This window comes from Triturus cristatus, chromosome 10 (assembly GCF_964204655.1).
Source record: "Triturus cristatus chromosome 10, aTriCri1.1, whole genome shotgun sequence".
Taxonomy (NCBI): Eukaryota; Metazoa; Chordata; class Amphibia; order Caudata; family Salamandridae; genus Triturus; species Triturus cristatus.
The window spans coordinates 277,602,103-277,627,250 of NC_140593.1; the positions used below are offsets into that span (position 1 = coordinate 277,602,103).

A 25,148-nucleotide genomic window follows, 5' to 3' on the forward strand; every position below is an offset into this window, starting at 1 on the left:
AAATGACAGTGCACATCTGTAAAGCTGAGGGAGTTTTTTTTTGATGAGGGTAAGAACCTGCGGAACGCCAATGCCCGTGGAGTTCAAAGGAAGAAAAATAAAAAAACAAGTTACTTACCTGTACACCGTGGTTCTCCAGTATGGATATCTTTAATAGAATCACATGCTTGAATCTTCTCCGTCGTCATGGTGGGAGCCCCAGTGTATTTAAAACAAGCAGTACAATTAACAGACAGAGAAAGCAATTGACATTGTTAACCACTTCACATTGTTTTAATAGACCCAAACTTCAGCCAATCAGGGACAAGACCCTGAACCACTTTTCCCCTGCAAAGCCACCATTTCTCGGATTTCGAGCACAAGTGTAAAAGGTAATACGATATCTCAATTGGGTATAGGAGTATTGACCCAAACAGGGAGGTGGGTGGGTCACATGTGAATCTATGAAAGATATCAATAATGGAGAACCACAGTGTACAGGTAAGTAACTTGTTTTTTCTCCAGTATCAAATCTTACATAGATTCACATGCTTGAATCAGTGTAGCTAGTAGTAAAAAAATGAATACATGGTGGTGGGTAGGTGACACCTCTCAAAAGAAGAACAGAGGGAGAAAACAGGAACCACTGGAAAATAGAAATATTGGAAAACAATTGAGATACAAGCAATAAGAACAAAAATAATCTGTACCTTATTGAAAGAGGCAACATAATACTGTCTTCTCAACAGCAGCTTCTACTTTCAATGTTGAGTCCAAGCAATAGTGCTTGGATAAAGTATGTGCATTTGACCTCGTTGCCGATCTGCAAATATATGGATGCAATACTCCAACAAACAAGACCGTGGATGTAGCCATTTATCTGGTCAAACGTGCAGCGACATTCATCGACAGCGGTCTTCCAGCCTTTTCGTGGCAAAAAGCAATTGCTGCTGTCACCCAATGGGCTATGCTGCTTCTTGAAAGTGCGTAATCCTTCCAGGGTGGAGCAAAAGAGATGAGAAGTTGGACCAATTTCCTGAAAGCTTTTGTTCAGTGAGTATATCATTCCAAGCAATAATTGACATCTAGAGAATGTAGAGCCCTCTCTGCAGAAGAGGAAGGTTTTTAATAATATTTCGAAAGAACAATAGGTTAATTAAAGTGAAAATAAGTTGGGATATACGGGATGAATTTTGGATTTGTTCTTAACAATACTCGATCCTCTCTCAATTGTAAGAAAGGTTCCGTAACTGTAAAAGTTTGACTTTCCATAACCCTCCTGGCTGATGTGAGGGCCAACACAAGGGCTAGTGTCCATAACACTTAGTTGTATCTGCTTTAGGGATCAGTTCAAATGGAGCTTCCATTAGTTGGGTAAGAACTGAATTTAGGTGTCAGGATATTGCAGGAAGTTTTACTGGTGGAAAGGCCCTGAACAAGCCTTTCATGAATTCTTGAACACGTCTAGTCAACCACAGAGAGGTTTCCTTTGGAATCTCAAAATTGCTGCTAAATACACTTTTAACGAAGAGTGCCCCAGGCCTAACTTTGCCAGGTGAAGGAGATATGGAAATAGTTGTTCTGGAGAAGAGCGAAAGGGGTGCCAATCCTTTTTGACACACCAATAGCAGAATCTTTTTCCAGTTAGCCATTTAACATTTATGCGTGGAAAAAGCACATGACTGTTTCAGAATAGATGTGAATTCTACTGGGATACTCAATGATCCAAACTCATTGTCGTGAGGTGCCATGCCAACAAACAGATTTTATTTGAGGATGCAATATCTGACCATTGTTCATGGAAATGAGATTCTAAGTCGGCTGAAACTATACGTGTGAACACACAGATAGGAGAAAAATCTCTGTGTACCAATACTGTCTCGGCCTTACAGGGGCTATGAGAATGTGACGGCATAGTTCCCGCTTCATCCTGCAAATCACTCAGGGAATGAAAGGAAAAGGTGGAAATGCACAGATGATCATTCCTGTCCATTGTATCTGAAGAGCATTCCCCAAAGACCCTCTCTGAGGGAACCTACTTTCAATCATTTTGCACTTTTGTTGAGGAGAGTTCAAAGAGAGCCGAATTTGGGGTACCCCTTTGTTTGAAGATCTGAGACAACTGTTTCGGACCCATTTCCAATTTGTGGCACTGACTCATAGTCCTGCTTAGAAAGTCTGCCCATTCGTTGTATATCCCTTGGACCTGTTCGACTTGCAGAGAGACGTTGTGCGCCATAAGTAACCATTTCTATATTTGCTGGACTTGAGAAGTCTTTTTGACCTCATTCCCCCCTGCTTGGCATAATAGAACATCCTGGTCGTATTGTCTCTTCTCACCAGCACAGAGGAATTGCGAATTCTGGGAAGAAATGATTGCAGGTCCAGGAACACAGCCTTCACAGAAACGGACCATTTTCCATGAATTTCCAGCATCTGAAGATGAGCTCCCCAACTTTCCAATCTGTTGTCATACTGAAGCATGGTTGTGCCACTTCAAAAGAGAGACCCGGAGAGATATTGTCCTTCTTTCTCCACCATGACAAAGTTTGCTTCATCGTAGGGGTGATTTCGATCATGTTGTTGAATGAACCGTGAATCTGTATTCATTATGCATCCAATTGTTCCTGCGACGTTGTGCAGACGACAATTTGGAATTAAGGGGATGCACAAAGATAGCATTCCCAACATTGATTTGAACATTCTCACTGAAGTTGACTTTCTTCTTGCAAGGGAAGTAGCTGTTTCTATTATTCTATGAACCGTCTCCGCTGTCGTGTAAGCTTTGTGACTGTTGCATCCAGAGTGGCTCCCAGAAACACCAACAATTGGGTATCAGGGATGATTTTTATTTGTTCAGCCCCAGACTTGAACACCTGTCGACAGACCAAGCTAGATCTTTTTGCTCAGAGGAATGTGGGACCCTTGACCAGCCAGTCGTCCAGGTAAGGGAATACCTGGTGCCCATTTCTACTTAAGACAGCAGCTACTAAACAACTGGATTGAAAAATGCAATAAACAGAATAAAAAAAAAAAAAAAAAGGAAGCAGTTACCGGTGCTATGCATTTCGTGAATGCCGACCGTAGGCAAAAGGGAGAACACTGAATTGGTAGTGGCACCCTGCCAGCTTGAAGCTCTGGAACCCCTGATGTTCCACATGAAAGGGAATGTGGAAATATGCGTCTAAGAGATTGAGGGACGTAATGAAATTCATCTCGTTGACCAGTGATTACACTTCTTGCAGGGACAGAATTCTGAATGGTTGTTTTTTTATATACTTGTTCAGCTGCCTGAGATCCATGACCTGTGGTACTGCAAAGGAACTTGCTCTATTGCTCCCTTTGAGAGAAGCAGACAAATCTCTTGCTTTAAAAGAGTGAGGTGTTAATGCATTCTTTTGGGAGGGGGATGACTGGGAGGTTTTGAACACATGGAGGGTGTGACCATGATGTATGATGTCTAACACCCATTTGTCTAAAGAGATGCTCTTCCATTGACCGTAAAAGTCAGAGAGACGGTGGCTCATTGGTTGCCCTTAGGGTCGCAAGGTGACTAGTGCCTTAAAATCGTCACTGCCTTTTAGTAGCATCCTGGGCTTTTCCTCCCGCCCAGGGTCATCTTTGAGTTGGCTGTCTTGAGCATGTAGAAGTGGTGAAGGCCCTGTATGGTTGTTGACCAGGGTATTGGGGTCGATACCCCTGCTGTGAATATAGCCGATATCTGTAGGACATATAGGAGGATCTTTGTAAAAGTTGTCCTCTTCCTCTATGGAAGGACTGAAAGCGCCTTTGCTGCAGGGAACGTGCAGTATCTGTATCAGTTTTGATGACCTGCAGAGCATTGTCTACATGTTTTCCGAAAAAATTCTCGCAATCAAAGGGAAATCCAGGATTTCTGCTAGTACTTCAGGGCAGAATGAGGTCCTTTTAACCACCCTTGCTGGCACAATACTGTCGCACCTGCCATTTGCCTAAATGTGGTGGGGGAGATGTCCACGGCAGTGTCTATAATTTCAGAGGATGCCTTAGCCCTTGCAAAATCTTTTGCCTCCCTTTTCTTGTCATTCGGTAGAAAACTCCATGAAAGCCGATATCCGACTACATTTGATAGTCATAGCGACCCAGAATAGCCAGCACTCAAATCCCTGATGGATGTAGCTGCCATTGCTGCAAAACGCTTGCCTATGTTATCTAGTTTCCTGCCTTCCTTATCGGGTGAAGCTGAACAGCGGGCAGAAGGGTTTCTGGAGCACTGATGGGCAGCTGCATGACCACAGAATCTGGGCGAGGATTGCCTATTAAACAGGTCGGTAACATATCTGGAGCTTTATATTTTTTGTCTACTTGGGAAATACCTACAGTGAACGATGCTGGGTTTTTCATTAATTTAAATCCTTCGTCCCAAATGTAGCTGACAATGGGAATAGAGCTGATGGATTTCTTTGGAAAGTCCTTAAAATCATACAGAAAGTATTCTGTCTGTTCCACTGGGAGAGGCAGATCAAACCTTTTAAAAGAATGTTACAGCAATTTGCAGAACCCTCTTATGTCTTCAGGAGGAGAACTTGCTGGCGAAGGTGAAGGTGATGGCGACGAAGGGGCAATGTAGTCGACCCACTCCTGATCTGATGTAGCTGGATCCTGAAGTAGCTGACCCTCTTTGATCATCTGCGTCGCTGTCAATATAAACATCCCTGGCGGTAATAGGAGGTAGTACTACCCTGTCCTCTTGCGTATGAACAGGCACCAGACTCTTTGGTAATGATGTTGTGCCAGGTGCATAGGAGCAACCCGGAGTGAGTGGTACCAGCGCATTTGTTTCTGGAAAGCGCCTATAACAGACATCAAGCATATGCCTCAAGTCAGAGACCAAAGAGATAGGCACTGATACAGTGTACCCCTTTGAGCCCTGGTGTTCCTCATAAGATTCTTCATAAGGGTAGTGCTCTTGGAAAGAGTCATAACAATGAGTAGCAGACTGCTGACGAGTTGCAAAAGGAGAGGAGTTGGCCTAACGGCTAGGGAGGTCGACCTCGAATCTGGGGAACTGGGTTTGAGTCTCGGCAATGACGCTGAACATCCTGTGATTCTTGGCAAATCACTTGATCTCCCTGTGCCTAACAAAAATTAATGTGTCCTCATGTAACGCAACTGGTGCTATATAAAGCGCTCTGATACCCAATACCTTCGGGTCAAGTTCGCACTATGTAAAACTCTGTAAAATAAAAATAAATAAATACATTTTAAAAATCCCCTTTTAAGAAGGTGGAAGTCTCTCTGTTAGGGTCTTCCTCCTCATACGTCTCCTGGCACTTTACGCTTAGTTGAGAAGGGCTGTATGGTGGACCGCAAACTGCTTCATCTCCTCATACCTCTGTGTCAAGGAGAGGAGCTGGAGGCAATGGGGAGACCTTGCTTGGTGATGTCTGGTCTGGGCGTAATGTTATAGAAGCTCCTGCAAATAAGAGAGCAGCTTTGTTTCTGCCCCATTGATGGATGCGTCGATGAGGGCGCCAACAAAGAAGAGGTGAGCTTTTTTCTATTTGTTATGGCCCCCAATGTTGGTCTGAACGCCGGAGAATGAAAAGTTGCTGTATACTTGATGGCTGTTGACGATGTCATAGACGAGGTGGTAGTCGTCACCGATTGCGTCAATTAAGCTTCTGTCTTTGTCGTCGACAAAGTTGGATCCACAGTCGTTACTGTAGTGACTGGAAGTGAAGGAGAGCGTATCATCGACGAAGTCTCGTTGATGCAGCTATCGTCGTCAAGGGTCCGTTGATGATCTCATTGTTGTCGACAATGACTCCTTTTGAGGAGTGACAGGCACAGAAGAAGAGACAGAAGATCTTATTGAGTAGAACTTGAAGAGGACTCCTAAGTGACCAGCTTCACAGACGCAGGGGTTTTATTAGTAGCTTCGAGTCTCTGTCACTTGAGGAAGCGCCCTCATTTTTGCGTTTACGCTCAGATGGAGAGCGACTTGGACCCTCATCCTCATCAGAACCCAATTCTGAGCTGAACTGCTTTTGGAGCCAAAGGAGTAGTCGGGTCTCTCTGCCCTTTAATGTCTTGGCAGAAACGGTTCTGCAATGTTTACAACCCTTAGGTTTGTGAAGGGGATGTAAACAATATAGAAACTCTTTGTGGGGATCTTCTGAGAAAAATCTTGACTTCTCACAAGACCTGCATGGCCTGAAAAACCTATTCTTAGATCCCTCTGATATGACGGAACATACTGTAGAAAACTGTACCTCAGAGCTACAGCAGTCCAATGTTTCTTTTCTTGAGAGAAGGCAAAGATCCAAAGTTGACAAATCTGAATCAACTGAGCAGAGCTCAGGGAGACTCCCTCATACATAACGTGAAGTTAGAAATATGAGGTATGGTGGCTCTACAGGGGAAGAATGGCTCAGGGTCTTGTCTCTGATTGGCTGAAGTTTGGGTCTATTAAAACAATGTCAACTTGTTAACAATGTTAATTGCTTTCTCTATGTCTGTTAATGTACTTACATGGTATTGCTTGTTTTAAATACTGTGGGACCCTCACCGTGATAGGGGAGATAAAAGCATGTGAATCTATAAAAGATACAATACTGGAGAAAGTTGGTAAACATAATGGTACCAACCAGACCTGAGAGAATATTAATTAACTGCAATGAAAAAAAGGTTTCCATTTCCCCTCTCGTCATGGTGGAAGGTGTGGGATACCTTCCCTTAATGCAATGTTGCCAGTAACCCACATCCCGCTGCTGTGATGCTCTGGGCCGGGGAGAGAGACTAACAGCAAATGGGACGTGGAAGATAGATATATATATATATATATATTTATATACATACATATACATACATATACATACATACACATATATATATATATATATATGCCCTGTGCTCCAGGTCTCTGTGAAGAAGGGCAGAACTGAACTCTTCTGGAACAACTATATTTTTTCTGGTACAATCTCAAGTGTGGTTGGGAGCGGCACTCCACGTTATGGTAGTAATGTGCCCAGCTTTATTTAAGTGGTAAACTGCACAAGATATATGGTGTTGAATCAAAAAACACTGGAATCGAATTTAGATTCAAAACAATGGTATTGCGTTTTTTTCGCAACTGACAAGGCATTTGAACAGAGAGCAGACAAATCAGCAGTTCTTGAGGACCACTTCCAGAGTGAGATCAATACCAGATCCTCTGACTATCCAAACTACAAAATTATAATGTGAACTCGATCCTTCAAGCTAAAGACAGCCTAGAAAAATATGTGAACGTGGATGGGCCCTCAATCTAAGAGTGACTGGTCATCTCACTATCAAGGATCCTGAGAACCTCAAAGAACAGGAAGAGGCTTTTCATAGCGCAAAGCTGATTCCAGGCATGAGTATGGGCCAGTCAAACTATGTAGACTTTTCAGATTACCAACAAGAAAGGCTACAGGTGGAGGGATGAGTTGAGACACAGATCTGGCTCTAATGCAGGACAAGTCGTTGAGGGAGAAGATCCTGATGCACAAGTTACTACTTGTGTAATGATATATCTGTAAGAGACATTAGTTAGTGATAGATTCCTTACCTTAGAATATCCCTAGGCGTCAGACTGGATCCGGAAAGTTTTGCTAGCAGTACCCCTGTGAGTCAGTAGGTGGCGTCTGCGGCTCCGCGTCCGTCGCTGGCGTCGTAAGCGCCGAGATGACATCACGCAGACTACTTAGGCACCACCCTTGTGCGCTGACGTACGTTCTGTACATGACTTTCTGCCCCAGGATCGCAGAGCCATGCAATAAACTGACCACTGGTGCCATGAAACTAAGGCCCTGAAAGGGGAATGACCTTAATCCTAGAATCAGTTTGCAGAATGGGGAGGATAGGTGGGGCGGTAAGGAAACTATCACTAACGAATGTCTCTTTACAGATATATAGTTACACAAGTAGTAACTTGTGCATCTGAAAGAGACACGTTAGTGATAGATTCCTTACCTTAGAATGGATACCCCAGCAATACCAGCCCCGGTGGAGGGTCTGCGAACAGATCACACCAGAAAGTCACGGAGAACAGAATCGACAAAGAAGCCGTCTCTCCGGACCTGACTGTCAAGGCAGTAATGCTTGGTAAACGTGTGCAGCGAGGCCCACGTAGCTGCCTGACAAATGTCCTGCAAGGGAACGCCGCGTCCCAAGGCAGTTGTGGCTACAGTTGCCCTGATCGAATGGGCACACAGCCCCACAGGAGGCTCCTTCTTAGCCAAGGAGTAACATGCTTTGATGCACAGAACGACCCACCGCAAGATGGTCTGTTTGTGCACAGCCCAACCTTTTTTGGCGCCCACATAGCCAACAAAGAGCTGGTCATCCACCCGGAACTGCTGCGTACGCTTCAGATAGAATGCGAGCGCACGTTTTGGGTCTAGACGGTGGAGCCTCTCCTCCTCCCTTGAAGGATGCGGAGGCAGAAAGAAAGTGGGCAAAGTGATTGTCTGCCCGATGTGGAAGGGCGTGACAACCTTTGGCAAAAAAGAAGGACGGGTCCTTGAAACCACCTTGTCCGGATGAACAGAAAGGAAAGGAGGCTTGGAAGAAAGAGCCTGGAGCTCACTCACTCTTCTGGCAGAGGTGATAGCTACCAGGAAAGCCATCTTGAGAGTGAGAAGACGCAAAGGACAGTTATGAAGGGGCTCGAAGGGAGCGCACATCAGATATGTCAAGACAAGGTTTAAGTCCCACTGAGGCATTATGAATGGCACCGGAGGAAACGTGTGCGTAATGCCTGTCAGGAAACGGTTAACAACCGGGGACTTAAAGAGTGAAGGCTGATCAGGAAGCTGCAAAAAGGCAGAGATGGACGAAAGATAACCTTTGATAGTGCCCAGAGCAGAGCCCTGCTGGGTCTAGGAGAGAAGGAACAGGAGGACTTCGGAAAGAGGGGCAGAAAGGGGATCCACAGTTTTAGCTGTGCACCATGCCACAAACTTGCAGGCGTATACCGTTTTAGTGGAGGGACGCCTGTCTGCCAGAATGACATCACAGACTTCGGGAGGAAGTTCAAAAGCTATCAACTGTCACCGCTCAATCTCCACGCATGGAGGTGGAGGCTGGACAGGTTCGGGTGGAGGACCGTTCCCTGCTGCTGTGACAGAAGATCCTCCCGAAGATCGAGGGGTCAGTCGCCATGCTGAGTAGCTCGAGATACCAGTATCTTCGTGCCCAATCCGGAGCTACAAGGATGACTTGGGCCTGGTCACGCTGAATCTTCTTCAGCACTCTGTGCAGAAGTGGTATAGGCGGAAAGGTGCACAACAGACCGCAACGCCACTTGTGACGAAAAGCGTCGCCGAGCGAGTGCCGCCTTGGAAATTCCAACAGGCAGAGCTGATGACATTGCGCGTTCTCTTCGGTGGCGAATAGATCTAACCAAGGCTCTCCCCACTGCTGTCCGAGTTCAGACGCCATTCGTGATCCATCAAGCACCGGCAGCTGAGTTCGTCCGCCCTGGAATCAGAGAACCTGCCAGGTGTTGAACCACCAAGGTAAGCCGGATCGCCCGAAGCTCCAAAAGGTTGATATGGAGCCAGGACTCCGCCGGAGACCAGAGTCCTCTGAACTCCGCCTCTCCCAAATGGCCTGCCCATCCCAGGAGGGACGCATCCGTCACCACGGTGTGCTCCGGTTGGGGAACGGAGAGGGATCTGCCACTGACCCAATCGCGATTCGTGATCCACCACTGCAATTTTCGTGCGGTGCCCTCTGAGATCTGGATATGATCGGACAGGTTGCCCTGATGCTGCGCCCACTGGAACTTCAGTTCCCACTGGAGAGCTCGCATATGCCATCTGGCATGCTGCACTAGCAGGATGCAGGAGGTCATCAGGCCCAGGAGCCGGAGGGTCATCCTGACTGAAACCCGGGACAGAGGCTGAAAGATCAGAATCATAGCCTGAATATCCCGGACTTGCTGCTCGGGAGGAAAAACCCGACACAGCGTTGAATCCAGAACCGCTCCGATGAAGGGGAGCTTCTGAGAGGGACTGAGGTGCGAGTTCGGCACGTTGATGGAGAACCACAGCAAATGCAAGAGATCGGCCGTAGTCTGAAGGTGGTTGACGACTGCCTGGGGCGAGCCCGCCTTCAACAACCAGTCATCGAGGTAAGGGAAGACTGACACCCCTGACCTGCGCAGATGAGCTGCGACCACCGCCATCACCTTCGTGAACACCCGAGGGGCGCTGGTAAGGCCGAAGGGGAGCACGGCAAACTGAAAATGCTCCTGGCCTACCGTGAACCGCCGGTAACGCTGGTGGGCTGGCAGGACGGGGATGTGAAAATATGCGCCAAACAAGTCCGACGCTAGCATCCAGTCTCCAGGATCGAGGGCAACCAGGACCTGAGCCAGAGTCAGCATTTTGAACTTCTCCTTCCGGAGGAAGCGATTGCCGTTCCGGAGGTCCAAAATGGGGGGCAGGCCCCCTCTGTCCTTCTTGGGGACCAGAAAGTAGTGGGAATAGCAACCACTCCCTACTTCCGGCCCAGGAATGCACTCGATGGCCCCCTTGACCAAGAGGGCCGTGACTGCCTGCTGGAGAAGTACCAAGTGATCCCTCGACATGAGGTGGCATGGCTGGAGGGGAGGACTGAAAGCGAAGAGAGTAACTTCTGCGGATGATCTGCAACACCCGCTTGTCCGATGTGATATCAGGCCAGTGGGGGAGGTGGGGGAGGTTGGTGGCGGGTGCTCCCCAAAGCTCGGATTAGGAAGGTTTGGAGGCAGAAGCAGCGGGGACGGAGGTGGACTGACCCCCCACGCTGATTCCCAGACCCGCCCCTGCGGAAGTCGCGTCTGTGTCCGCATTGAGGCTGGTTCTGAACCGGCTTACTGAAGGAACCTGCCTGGGCGCCTCTGCTGTGGCCACGAAAGGAACGAAACCCAGGAGTGGCCGGGCTTTTTGCGGAAAGACTCAAGGACTTGGCCGTGGCCCACGAGTCCTTAAAACGCTCCAGTGCACTGTTGGCCTTATGGCCAAACAGGCGAGTGCCATCAAAGGGCATGTCCATGAGCGAGCTCCGGACATCAGGCGAGAACCCGGTGGATCTCAGCCAGGCGTGGCGACGAAGCGCCACAGTCGTAAAAATCGCCCTGCCCAGTGAGTCAGCGTGTGTCCAAACCACACCAAATGGCGAACTTAGCCGCATCCTTCCCCTCAGCAACTACTTGGGACAGCACAGCGTGGACCTCCTCAGGACACTGAGGCAACACCTGAGCAACCCTATCCCACACCGTGTGGGAATAGCGGCCCAATAAGCAGGCGGGGTTCACCGACCGCAGCCCCAAGCTGGCCGAAGAGAACAACCGCTTTCCGAACTGTTCCAGCTTCTTAGAGACCTTATCCGGCGGAGCCATGGGAAAGGCACTCTGCGACGTCGAGGCTTGGATGACCAGGCTCTCAGGCGTAGGATGAGTGGTCAGAAACGTGGGGTCACCAGGCGCTGGGCAGTGACGTCTGGCGACATTCTTATCCACAGGGGCCCCGGTGGCCTGCCTCGACCAAGTGCCCAACAAGACATGAGTGAGGGCTTCGTTAAAGGGAAGCTGGGTCTCCGACGAAGTGGACGCTGTCTGGAGCACCTCAGTGAGGAGATTAGTCTTGAGGGTCACCGTAGGAAGATCGAGGTTGAGGACCTCAGCTGCCCGACGGAGCACCATCATGTAGGAGGCGCCCTCCACCATGGTAGGCGGGGGAGAGGCAAACCCCGGGTCAGAAGAGACATCGAGGTCGCCGGCGTCCTCCAAATCGTCCACCCAGTCCTGCTCGGAGTCACACTGACGGGCAAGAGGGTCCTTGGACCCCTCCCAGTCATCCTCCACCTCTGTTGCATGGGGAACAGACTGCAGCGGCAGAGCTGGAGCCGGAGAAGGAACATACGGCATCAGAAACGGCGCCGTGAACGACGCCGGCCGGGGCCGAGCCGGCGCCGCGTCCCAATGCGGATCCCAGGTAGGAACGAAATGGTCCTGGAACCGGGGCAAGGGTGGGACAAACGGCACCCACTGCGGCGCCGGAGGCGGAGCCGAGGGTGGCGCTGGGGCCAGCGCCTGCAGCGCTGGACCTCGTGGCGCCGGGGCCGGAGCCAACTGCGCAGGATCCTGTGCCGTCGAAGCTGGATCCGCTGGCGGCCCAACAGGATCTGGACACGGGACTGCGGGGCCCGAAGGCACGCCGGCGGGAGCCCGAGGCCTAAAAAGGCGGTTCATGGTGGCAAGAAATTCTTGCACCTGTTCGGGAGTCGCCAACGGACCCGGGTAAGGCGGGTTGGCCGCGGGACTCCCAGGCTCCAAAGAAGCCGCAGGGGCAGAATCCCTGTCCCCCTCGTCCGCATCCGAGGACCGACAGGGGGAAGTCGGAGAGCAAACAAGCTGCTTCGACTTCTTTTTATGTCGTCGCTTACTGGAATCCGAGGGCGAAGACTTGGAGGAGCCCGAGGAGCGATAACTGCGGCCCCGCGAGCGTTCCCAGGAAAGGTCCCTGGACCTGGAACGGCGTTGGGAACAGTGCCAGACCTCCAGCAGCTTCCGGCGCCGCTCCCTCAAGCCCTTCGGGGCCATGGCCCGACAGTCCCGGCAGGACCGGGAGTCGTGGTCGGTCTCCAGGCAGTAGAGGCAAACATTGTGGGGGTCCGCCACCGACATATTTCGACGGCAGGCCCCACAAGACTTAAATCCAGGCATCCCTACGTGCACCAAGGAGAATAAAAGGGAGACAGAAGTTTCTAAAGTGTAGTCAAAAAGTGACTAGGGTACGTGCTCTAACCGGATCTGCGCTTGCTGGTGCGGAAAAAGAAAACTGACGTCAGCGCGCATGGGTGGCGCCTAAGTAGTCTCCGTGACGTAATCTCGGCACTTACGACGCCAACGACAGACGAGGAGCCGCAGGACTCCACCTACTGACGCGCAGGGGTACTACTAGCAAAACTTTCCGGATCCAGTCTGACGCCTGGGGATAATCTAAGGTAAGGAATCTATCACTAACGTGTCTCTTTCAGATACACATTGCTAGAAAGGAGATTGTATACCGGAATCAGAGGACCTTAGTATCTATGAGGTGAGTTTAACAACAACAGGGAGAAGGAAAAAGCTGCAAAAGTTCTTTATTGGTATGGGAACCTGCAGCAGTGGTACTATTCTAGGCAAAACCAAAAAAGTGGTTGATACCAAGATTTCACTGTTCATTCGTGTGGACGAGGCAAAGAATACTGTGAATTAAAGACACAATCAATCAGGCTCACTATCCCCATATCTACTACTGTTTCTCTTTAATGGAAATAGTATTAGGGTGTGAAACTCTTACATGTGTCATGCGGTAGCTGTTTTCTCACCCCAGGTCCAGCGTTGTTCACTATTACCAAAACTTTCTGAGGGGCCTGAGAAATCGAAAAGTGCATTCAAATGTGAAGCTTTGCAAGTTCTCCATACTAATTAGCATGCCTACGTCTTGAGATCAATCTACACCATATTTAAGCTAATACTTTGAGAGCTAATAGTGTGCCTTTGGACTCTTGTGCACGCCATGTAATTGATTTTTTTGTTTTTGAATTTTGGAACTTGCAAGTCTATTCCTGGATTTATGTCTACTTCTGAAACGCTAATAAGATTCAACTTTAAAAAAGATACATGTGAGGTGGAACTCTTTCTGTCATGATGACATTTTTCCAAGCATAAAGCAAATGACAGGAGCAGAGATGTTCACAACGGTGCTGCAAGCCAACATTCAAGTGCGGTTCATGCAACAGTCTCAGTGATATCCTTTACAGCATATAAGTATTATAGGGGACAGATGGTAAAGGCTGCTAAACATAACAAGCATTTGCAATGCAATAGGTCTTGCATTACTTACAGTTTGAACTATTAGAGTTGCAAATAATAATGCAACGCTAATAGCTCAAACTTTCAATAATGCAAGACTTAGTGCTCCCTTACCTCCGGGTCGAGTACGCGCTATACAAAACTGCAAAAAAAAAAAAAGAAAGATTAGAAATCCACGTTCCAGTGTGCTAAAAAGATGTGTCCTAACAAAAAACTCTTCAAGCTGTGAATAAGGTACACCTTGTTGATGGCAGTTTGTGGACGCTATTTTGTTCATTTTAAAGGCGCCTGGTTGTCAAGCAAGCGCTGGATGCAAAATCTATTGAAAGGCAGTCTGTTTCTGCTGGATTTTTAGGCTGGTGAAACTCATAAGTTTATAAGGAGCAAAGTGCCCTGAAGTAGGACCCGTTGTCTGCAGAAAGCACTATAGGAAAGTTCTAAGCAGTAACAGTGGAGAATGCTTGTTTGTTCCAGTAACACGATCAAGCATCGGACAGATGCATTGATATTGCAAACCACTGCAGTCAGTGTGGTAGTTGGGAGCAGCGGGGGATTTATTAAGCTATGTAAGCAGAAGGAAACTCTGCAGCAAGTCAGCAGCGCCTCCAAACCAGTAGTGCTGATAGAGGGCCAATTGTTCTCCTAGATACACACAGCTGCAGAAAATCACTTGATTTCCCTTTTGCCTCTGTACACCCTTGTTCCCTGCAGACCCAACATCCACACCTTGCCTACACCTCACCTTCACTGCCTGGAGCGAGCAGCGCTATCACAGGCCAGCCCGCCACGACGACCCCCCCCCCCCCCTGCACTGGCTCATCTGTGGGCAGCGGTCAAGAAGTCGACTTGAATGCTGAGTCATCGACTTGTGCCGGACCGCGATGTTCTAAAATTAATTATGGCTGCTTGGTGCTAGACTGCTCTGCAGTGCAGGCTGCCTACTAATAGCAATCCACTGGTAAATGCAGAGATGACAAACACAACTGTAACCTATTAAGACTTAACGCCTTACAGTTTATGGGTCTTTTGACCCCTTATCGGTATGATCACAACTATGGTTCACTATACGCTTTAGACATCAACACACCACAAACCTCAGATGCTTACCAACATGGTGCAGACCAACAATACACAATACCACCAACAAATCTAAAACTGGATCCTAGGTCTTGCAGTCTTAGGAATTAACAAAACTATATCAAAATAAAAAAAATAAGTCTTCAAAAAACATTAATCCTTCAAGTCAGAGTCCAAAGGTGGGCTGGGAACCTTACCTGGTTGCTGGTTTCATTGATGGCCTCCAAAAGCTTTTCCACTGCTGCCTGCAGCCTGGCACTAATATTCAAGACAAGCTCCTCATTCTCAGGGTCCAGCTCTACTCCGGCAAAGCCACTATCAGCAAGACGCTGTGATAACTCCAGTCCCTCTTCAGTTCCTCCTGACCATATGCTGTTATCATCACCCCCAGCGTCACTTCCATGGAAAGAGTCAGCAGCCTCCTCTGGGGGAAAACATGCAACTTGCTGAAAATCAGTCTCTGGAATTTACCATCACAATTTCTTTCCAAAATCAGCAAATGTTGTAGGTTAAATTTAACAAAATATGCTCATGAATCATAGGCCCACAGAACCTGCAAAGGCTAGAAAGAAACTGAACAGAGGCCAGCCTCCATACTACTTAGCATAGATGAAGGCCTGAATTATGAAAAGTAATTTTTTAAGTGCATCTCATCCATGAAATGAATCTACTGGGAAGATGCCTGGGTCAGAGTACCTTGGATTTTACATTGCTTCATAGTTGTAATTTTAAACAAAAAAGCACAGTCTGATGAACAGTGAACACAGAGCCAGTCTGCCCACTTGCCAAAGTCAGACGGACACATTTTTGAAGGAAGCTGACATAGCACGATACACGTCAGGTAAAACATTACATTTTAATTCAAATGTATTTAAAGTCTACAATTACGTTTTCTTTAATTTGCACAGTATGTTACAGCTCCAGGTTTAAACTTTTTTTTTATTTTACAACATGTACACAAAAAGTTAGGACATCTTCTTTGCCTCCTTTATATGAATAATAAAGACATGTAATGATGCTGTGGTCCTCAATAACATGATCTAGGTTTGAAAGACTGGAGGAAAACCAAGCGCTCTTTAATAGACCTACTTTTGCCCACACTATGTTAAAGAGAAGATCTAAAAATATAAATGAATGTGTTTTTCCCACATAAATTTTCTCTGTCAAGACTGATACTACAAACAGAGAGAGAGTGTATAGAAAAACAGAAGGAAGCCAGGGACTGAAGGAAAACATACTTACCTTCTTTAATAATATTTCTGGAGGATACCTCTCTCTATAAATTCTCCTTCCATATTTCAGACTGGTTCAAAACACTTTTTCACCAGTTACGACTTTCCAGTGCCCCTGATGGCACCAACTAGATCAAGCCGCAACTCCATCTGTATGTGACGTCACAGGTGTACTAGTCGCCAACCATTGCACTGGAGTCAGTTCCTGCTATTTTAACACACCTCATCTAGGTCTGAGGAGAGCAACAGAGAGCGCCATCACATTGCCAAATACAGCAGATAAGATGCCCGTGTACTGAGGGATCCTATTAATCATGGCACTTGCCTTGGAGGGAGGGCAGTGAAGAATAATTGGGAAGATTATCTATCCACCAGGAATATGGTTATTGAGGGTAATAAGCAACTTTTTCCTATGATGGATACGTCTTCTTGCAAGTTCCTCACCGTATGAATGAGCCCCAAAGCAGTACCTCACCGTGAAGTGTAACTCAATAGTGCCAGTTAGCCAAGGAAATCAAGCAACAAAGCTCGGACAAAGTAGCCGTTACTGTGTGCCCGAGATGTGAGGTAGCTGTGCTTTTCAAAAGTATGCAAGGACGGCTGTGCAGCTGTGCAGCTGTCCAACAGATGCTGTCAACCGGGAAACTTGTGGAAAAATGGAAGCAACTTTGGGCCCAGGTGGAATGAGTACCAAGGCCTTCCCAATGACATTTCTTGGCTATGGCAAAGCAAATCTTGATACAAAGTATGACGCAGTATGAAAAGAATAAGTTACTTACCTTCGGTAATGATGTATCTGTAAGAGACATAGGTTACTTTTAGATTACTTACCTTAGAATTTCACCCTAGGCGTCAGACTGGATCTGGAGATTTTGCTCAGTAGTACCCTTGCACGTCGATAGGTGGCAAAGGTCAACTCCGCATCTGTCATCGGCATCGTGGTCGCCGAGATGACGTCATGGTACCAACTTAGACGCCACCCCTGCGCGCTGACGTCAGTTTGGACACGACTTTCCACACCAGAAGCACAGAGCCATGAAAGACACTGACCACTGGTGCGCCACAACTAGGGCCCTGTAATAGAGTCCCTATCCCTAGAAGTCAGTTCGCAGAGCGGGGAGGATGGTTGGGACGGTAAGGAATCTACAACTAACCTATGTCTCTTACAGATACATCGTTACCGAAGGTAAGTAACTTGCTCATCTGAAAGAGACAGTTAGTTCAGAATGAAAAGTCCTGGACGACTGACTGGGCAATATAGCCGTCCCTCCGTACAAGACTGTCCAGGCAGTAATGTCTGGTGAACGTGTGCAGAGATGCCCACGTTGCCGCCTGGCAGAAATCAAGGAGTGGGACTCCACATGTCAATGCAGTTGTTGCTACCATAGCCCTAATGGAATGAGCACGCAGCCCACTGGAGGATCATTCTTCGCTAAAGATCTTAATGCAAAGGACAACTCATCAAGAGATGGTAGGTTTTTTTAACTGCTCCGCCTTTCTTGGCACCTACATATCCAATAAAGAGTTCATCACCCACCCGGAAATCTTTAGTGCGGTCCAGGTAGAATGACAGTCCACGTTTAGGGTTCAGACGGTGGAGTCTCTCCTGCTCCTACGAAGGGTGTGGAGGTGGGAAAAAGGTAGGCAAGGTGATAGATTGTCCTACATGAAAAGGTGTAACCACTTTAGGAAGGAACAAAGTCCTCGTTCTAAGCACCACTTTGTCCGGATGCACAGAGAAGAAAGGAGACATTGAAGACAAAGCTTGCAGCTCACTCACCCTGCGAGCACGAGGTGATGGCCACAAGGAAGGCAGTTTTCAGAGTGAGGAGTCCGAGAGGACAGTTATGAAGATGCTCAAAGGGAGCGCACATAAGATATGTTAGACCAAGAGTCGAATCCTACTGGGGCATTAGGAAAAGAGATGGAGGAAAGAGATGAGTAATGCCCTTAAAGAATCTATTTACAATAGGAGACTTGAATAAGGATGGCTGATCTGGCAGCCAAAGAAAAGCAGAGATAGCAGCAAGATAGCCTTTAAGAGTGCCAATTGTATAACCCAGCTGGGTCAAAGAAAGTACCTCTGAAAGAGGGGCAAAGAGGACCTCTGAAAGAGAGGGGATCCACAGCATTTGCTGTGCATCATGCCCAAACTTGTTCCATCTACATGCGTATACCAGTCTAGTGGAGGGATGCCTGGATGCCAAGATGACATTACAGACTTTGGGCGGAAGGTCGAAAGCGGTCAACAGTTGGCACTCAATCTCTGCGGAAGGAGGTGGAGACTGGACAGGTTCGGGTGAAGAACTGTCCCCTGCTGCTGCGAAAGAAGATACTCCCGAAGGGGCAGCCTGATTGGAAGATCGATGGCCATGCCCAGGAGCTCGAGGTACCAGACCCTTCGAGCCCAGTCCGGAGCCACAAGAAGAACTTGGGCCCGGTCGCGCTTGATCTTCTTGAGCACTCAGGGCAGAAGTGGTGCAGGCGGAAAGGCATACAGGAGGCCGCAGTTACACTTGCTACAAAAAGCGTCACAAGCACATGCCGCCTTGGAAACTCCAAAGCGCAACAATGCTGGCATTGCGCGTTCTCTTCGGTGGCGAACAGATCTAACCAAGGCTCTCCCCACCGCTGAAAGAGACCTTGCACCACCTCCGAATGAAGACACCATTTGTGACCGACCAAGTGCTGATGGCTGAGTTTGTCCACCCTGGCATTCAAAGAACCCTCCATGTCCAGCCACGTGCAGAGGCGAAGAGCCACCAGACATAGGGTCCACGACCCCACCCCGCCCTGTTTGTTGCAGTACCACATGGCAGTGGTGTTGTCTGTGAACACCTGCACCACTTTCCCTTGGAGAGAGGGAAGGAATGCCTTCAGTGCTAGTCGGATCGCCTGAGGCTCCAGCACGTTTAGATGGAGACCGGACTACACCGGAGACTAGACACCTCTGATCTCCGCCTCTCCCAGATGGCCGCTCCCCCTGCCCAGGAGTGAGGCATCTGTCACCACGATTAGTCCTGGTTGGGGAAGGGAGAGTGATCTGCCTCTGACCCAAGCTTGGTTCGTTATCTACCACTGCGTTAGTTGTGCAGTTCCCTCCGAGATCTGAACGTAGTTAGAAAGATTCCCTGATGCTGCGCCCACTGGAACTTCAGGTCCCACTGCAGAGCCCGCATATGCCATCTGGCATAATCCACCAGCAGGAGGCCATGAGGCTCAGCAGCCTCAGTCATTCTCACCAAAATCCGGGATAGAGGCTGAAACATCGATATCATAGCCCGAATATCCCAGACTCGCTGCTCGGGAGGATAGGTTCGAAACTGCACTGTGTCCAGAACAGCTCCGATGAAACGGAGCGTCTGACAGGGAGTCAGGTGTGACTTCGGCACGTTTATAGTGAACCCCAGCGAGTGCAAGAGGTCCGCCGTAGTCTGGAGGTGGGAGACGACAGCCTGGGGCGAACTCGCCTTCAACAGCCAATTCTTGAGATAGGGAAAAGACTGGAACCCCTGATTTGCGTAGATGAGCTGCGACCACCGCCATCATCTTCTTAAACACTCGAGAGTGACTGGTAGGGCCAAAGGGGAGCACAGTGAACTGAAAGTGCTTGTGGTCCACCATGAACTGAAGATCGCATCTGTGGGCTGGCAAGACGGGAATTTGGAAATAGGCGTCCTGCAAGTCCAATGTCATCATCCAGTCTCTGGGGTTGAGGGCAGACAGGACCTGAGCCAACATGGGCATTTTGAACTTCTCCTTCCGGAGGAAGCGGTTGAGGGCCCTAAGGTCTAGAATATGACGTAGGACTTTGTACTTCTTGGGCACCAGAAAGTAGCAGGAATAGCAACCACGACCTACTTCTGGCACAGTGACCCTCTCTATAGCCCCCTTGGCTAAGAGAGCTTAAACTTCCTGGCGGAGAAGTGCCAAATGATCCTCCAACGTGTGATCGAAAGACAGTGACATGGAGGGAGGAGTAGCATCGAAGGTGAGGGAGTAGTCCCTTTGGACTAGTTGAAAAACCTACCTGTCTGACATGATGGATACCAGTGGAGGTGGAGATGGCGAATCCTGCTCACACTGGCCGTTGATGGGCTTGAAACAAAGGACTAGGAAGGTTTGGAGGCAGCAGCAGGGGAGAAAGGGTGGACTGGCCTGCCCGCTGGCTCCCAGACCCGGGAGATCGCTGGGTCCCACGTCCACAGCCACACAGAGGCTGGGCAGCTTGCGTGAGGCGTGGTTAGAGTGGGTGGTGCCCCTTCCGTAGCCATGAAAGGGACGGAAAGCAGACTGGAGTGGGCGAGAAGGCGCAGTGAGGCCCAAAGACCAAGCCGTAGCCCGAGAATCTTTAAAGCGCTCCAGTGCAGAGTCTGCTTTGTCGTCAAAAAGACAACGACCATCAAAGGGCATGTCCATCAAGGTTGACAGCATATCCCCGAAAAGCCAGATTACTTTAACCAGGCGTAGCGCTTAAGGGCCCTAGACATGACAATCGTTCTACCCAGTGAGTCGGTGGTATCCGGCCCACATCCGATCGTGAATTTGGCTGCGTCTCTCCCATCCGCCACTGCCTGGGAGAGAACAGCCGGGCCTCCTCCAGGCACTGAGACAGCACCTGCGCAACCATATCCCAGATGGTATGGGAGTATCGGCCCAAGAGGCATGTGGTATTCACGGACCTGGAGAAAGAGAACATACGCTTCCAAAGATGATCCAGCTTCTTGGATTTCCTATCTGGTGGAGCAGAAGGGAATGCGCTCTTTGAAGAAGAGGTTTGGACCACCAAGCACTCGGGGAAAGGGTGTTGGGTCAGGAACACTGGGTCGCTCGGGCCGGGCGGTGGCGGTGGGCAATCATCATCTCCACAGGAGCCTCTGTGCTGGGCTTGTTCCAGGAGCCCAGGAGGACGTCAGTGAGAGCTTTGTTAAACGACAATAGGGGTTCAGAAGTGGATGCCGCAGGTTGAAGCACCTCCATCAGGAGGGTAGTCCTGATTGCAACCGAAGGGAGCTCAAGACCCAAGACCTCGGCAGCCCTTCTCATCACCACAGCATAGGGCACTCCCTTCCCCATAACCATGGTAGGGGAAGAAAGCAAGCCAGTGTCTGGAGAAATGTCCTGACCACTAGCGTCACCCAGGTCCTCTCGCTAGTCAGGTTCTTCCAGCTGGTCAGTTAAAGGGCCCAGCAACCCCTCCCAGTCCTCATCACCACCCTCCGGTTGATAGGGAACCCCAGGGATGAACAGGGAAACATAAGTACCCTCCGGCATCGGTTCCGATGTCGGTTCTGCTCCAGGTCCAATTCGGGGATGAGGATGGGGACAGAGTCAGTTGGGGGCACGGCCGGCGCAGCGGGCGTCATCGTTGGGATGGGCGCCGGGTAAAGTTGAGGGAAATCGGCCAACGTCGATCAGGATCCAGGCCTGGATTTGCGGGGGGTCCCCCGGTGCTGGAGCCGGGGCCGTCGGCAGCAAAGGAACAGGTCCCCTGCCCAAATACGAGGTGTAAGGCCTAATAAAAATGACAAAGTTAGGCAAGGGATGCTCTAGCTCCCGGAAATAGTGGGAGTCGCGGAGTCGTCCCTGAATCAGGCACCGGAGATGAGGTCTTTGAGCAACGAAGCTCTGAATCCCGCATCGGGTCAACCGACCAACGGGGAGAAGGTGAAGAGTGCTTGTGCTTCTTCAACTTCATCTTGTGTTTGGTCTTACCCAAGGACCTCCACGACTTTGAGTGTGACGATGAGTGGGCGCTCCGCGAACGGCCATGAGACCTTCCTCTCGAACGTGACTGGGAACGACATGGAGCCGACCGCCGGGCCTCCAACAACTTTCGAGACCGCTCCCACAAAGTCTTCGGATGCATGGCCCAGCAGTTGGAGCATGACTTTGGGTCATGGTCCCACTACAGACCTCACAAGCACACGAGGTGCGGGTCGGTCACGGACATCATCTTGTGACAGGACCCGCAAGGCTTGAAACCGGTCCGACATTGGGACATTCCTCGCGCACCAGGAGTCGATAGACTTGAAAAGAAGTCGACAAAATGTTTCAAAAAGGCTAGCCACAAAGTGGCTAAGGGGTAGCTCTCTCTGGATCTGCCCTAGGCTGGCTCCGAAAAAGAAAGAACTGACGTCAGCGCACAGAGGCGGCATCTAAGTAGGCACCGCAACTTCATCCCGGCGACCACGAAGCCGACGACAGACGTGGAGTTGACCGACGCCACATAGCAACGTGTGGGGGTACTGCTAAGAAAAATCTCTGGATCCAGTCTGACGCCTGAGGGGAAATTCTAAGGTAAGGAATCTACAACCAACTGACTCTTTCAGATTTCACAATTAGTCACTGCCTTGCCCTTTCTACATTCAGGAAACCCAACAAAGAGCCAGTCATCAACTCTGTCCCGCAGCTTCCAGTCGTTGTGTAACACAGCATGCTTGGGGTCCTGCATACGAAGACAAACCTCCTCCTTGGTTGGGTGCGAGGGTGGAAAAAAGATGGAAGGATAATAGACTGGACCATATGAAATACTTTGGGTAAGAAGGATGTACAGGCATAAAAGACCAACTTACCAAGCAAGAAAACTGTGAAGATGAACTAAAAGAGCCTGAAGTTCTCTGACCTTGATAGAAAAGTAATCCCCAATAACAGAACAAAGTCGTCAAGAAAATCAAAGCAAGGTTGAAATCTCACTCAGGAATAATTAATGGAGTAGAACAACAAGTAAAGCAAACCTTTCAGAAAACGCACCACGAGTGGCACTATAAACAAGTTTGATTTATCAGGAAGACACAAGCACGGACATGCTTGCCAGGTGGTTTGTTGAGTGCCCCTTTGCTAACGGTACTCTGCTACATACTCCTCAAATGCTTGTATCTGCTAGTCCCAGGGCTTCAGACTCTTCCCGTCCATTTTTCCCTTATTCTCTTCTGAGAACAATACTGCACTCTCATTTATGCCGGGTACTTTACATCTTGCTCCCAGTATCCTATGACAGTGGACCTGTTGTACCTCAAACCAACACCATGCGTCAATTAGTAAAGACCATCGCTAAGTCAATTAACCTGCTGTGTTTTTTTTATTTTGGAGATATGGTATTCAGGCCTTCTGTGCTCCCCCTCCGCCCCACTGTTTCAGTGACCTTTTTCTAGTACTCTTGTATTACTCTGCAGTCTCAAGTCATAATATAAAGTCTGCTTTTGAACCCAGGAATTTTGGACAGTATGAAGCTACTGTTAGGTAGATCATGTGTTAAAAGTTAAATGTTACAACAATACATTTCTATTTGCACAATATCTTCATTTTTCAATCCCCAGTTTCTCTTGTATATCATTCAGCCTTTCATCATAAACCCATCTCCCCCTCATTGTCTTTCACAAAGCTCTTGTATAATAAAGTCACTGCTCTTTTACTCAATCCCAAAATCAGTAGCATCGGTATTACTTGGCCTGGTGGGTGGTTTCATGAGCTTACCCATCCCCTAGGTAGCATGTAATGTCTCCATCATCTTATCATAGTTCAGGAATTCGCTTTTTGAGACCGAGTACGTTAGTAAACATTTTTTAACTTTTGCTATTACCCAGCTCTACGACGGTTTCAACTTCCACTTGTGTGAACAGTTCCTGCTCTCCATCTTTTACACAGGATAGGTTTCTTAATTGAATGTCGGGAGCACAGGCTGTTCCTGTGCAGACTCTCCTCCTATACATCCCCAGCAATATTTCACTATTTTCACCAATCCAGTGTTCCTGCATTGTGAACGCGGTTGACCTAATATCTTTTAGATGTCTTTTGTTGGAGGACCAGTCATTTTATAGCTTGTTTCAGTGTTCAGGGTGTTGGAGAACCAACTGGCTTCCTACAGAAGATACGAAGCGAGGTAGTAAATAAAGCTCATAACGGGGAGAGGGGGCACCCGATTCACCCACTGTCGGTCGAAGTCTGATCTTACTCAAGGACGCACTGGGTGTGTCAGATCCGGAGATCAGTTTCCGTATTTGGGAGTTTCAATATTTTTGTTTTCAGTTTCATTAGGATCTGTACTGGGAGGTTAGCAAATACGTGCAGCAGTCCATGTAACATTATCATTTTGGCCAGTGCAACCTTCCCTATGAGCGAGTTCCAAAATCGTATATTAACTTTCAGATTCCTGATGGACTTGTTAACACAGTCGTCCGGTACAGCCTGTTCCTCCTTATTAACAGAGGTCAGGTGGTTCCCACATCTCCTTACTGTTTAAATATTCTAAGTCATGATTAGCTGGATTCGGTCTGAGCGGGAACATGTCTCTCTTCTCCCAATTAATTCTCAGATCAGGGGAGGACAGACACAAGGTGCGAGCCAGAATACTGTTGTTCTTGAAACATTTCGAGGAGAAGGTGGCCTTCCCTCTTGATAAAAATACCCACGAGTTTTGTGTAGACATCTTTTGACAATTCAGTGGACCACATCCAAGCATGCTGGAGCAGCATTACAGCAGTAGCCATACAGTAAGCAATTGTGGAGTTAAAGCCATGCTTCAGGATCTGTTTTGATGGATCAAGATCGCCACTCACCAGGTCAGAGAATGGCTTCTTCATATGGGCTGGCAAGCCTACAATAGCTTGTTACATTGGCTACCATAATGCATAGATGTAGCTGCTAATTTTCTCTGTCCGGGGAGTCGCAGGAAAGTCACTGAGGTTCCTCTTTGAAGACTATGTATGAACCACCAGACTCACTCTGCAGTTAGAGGTAGGACAACAAACTGTAAATGTCACTGAGAGCAAGCCTATCTCATCTTACAACTTGCCTGAAGGCTGCCAAGCCTGAAAAGGGTTTCTCCGATGCAGCCTTTTTAAACAAAAGCAAGAGCTCCACAGAAGCTGTGAAGGATTCCAGATCTGTCTGGATGTTAGAGTTTACTATTTCAAAAGGCAAAGTCAATTCTGAGGCTTTTACCGCCTTTCCAGCGACTGTTTTAAATTATGGGACTTTCTTCAAAGCAGGACAGAGGGATACGAAAT

General features: G+C 48.5%; 1 protein-coding gene across 5 annotated transcripts in view; it reads right to left on the reverse strand.

Moving 5' to 3' along the window:
• The window catches only part of AKAP9 (A-kinase anchoring protein 9), a 1,384,828-nt gene that overhangs the window by 754,620 nt on the left and 605,060 nt on the right, over positions 1-25,148 (reverse strand). For all 5 annotated transcript variants that reach the window (XM_085631105.1, XM_085631108.1, XM_085631107.1 and 2 more), the window contains one exon: positions 15,106-15,332. In XM_085631105.1, coding sequence (XP_085487231.1) covers positions 15,106-15,332 — 227 coding nt within the window. The remainder of the gene's footprint in view (positions 1-15,105; positions 15,333-25,148) is intronic.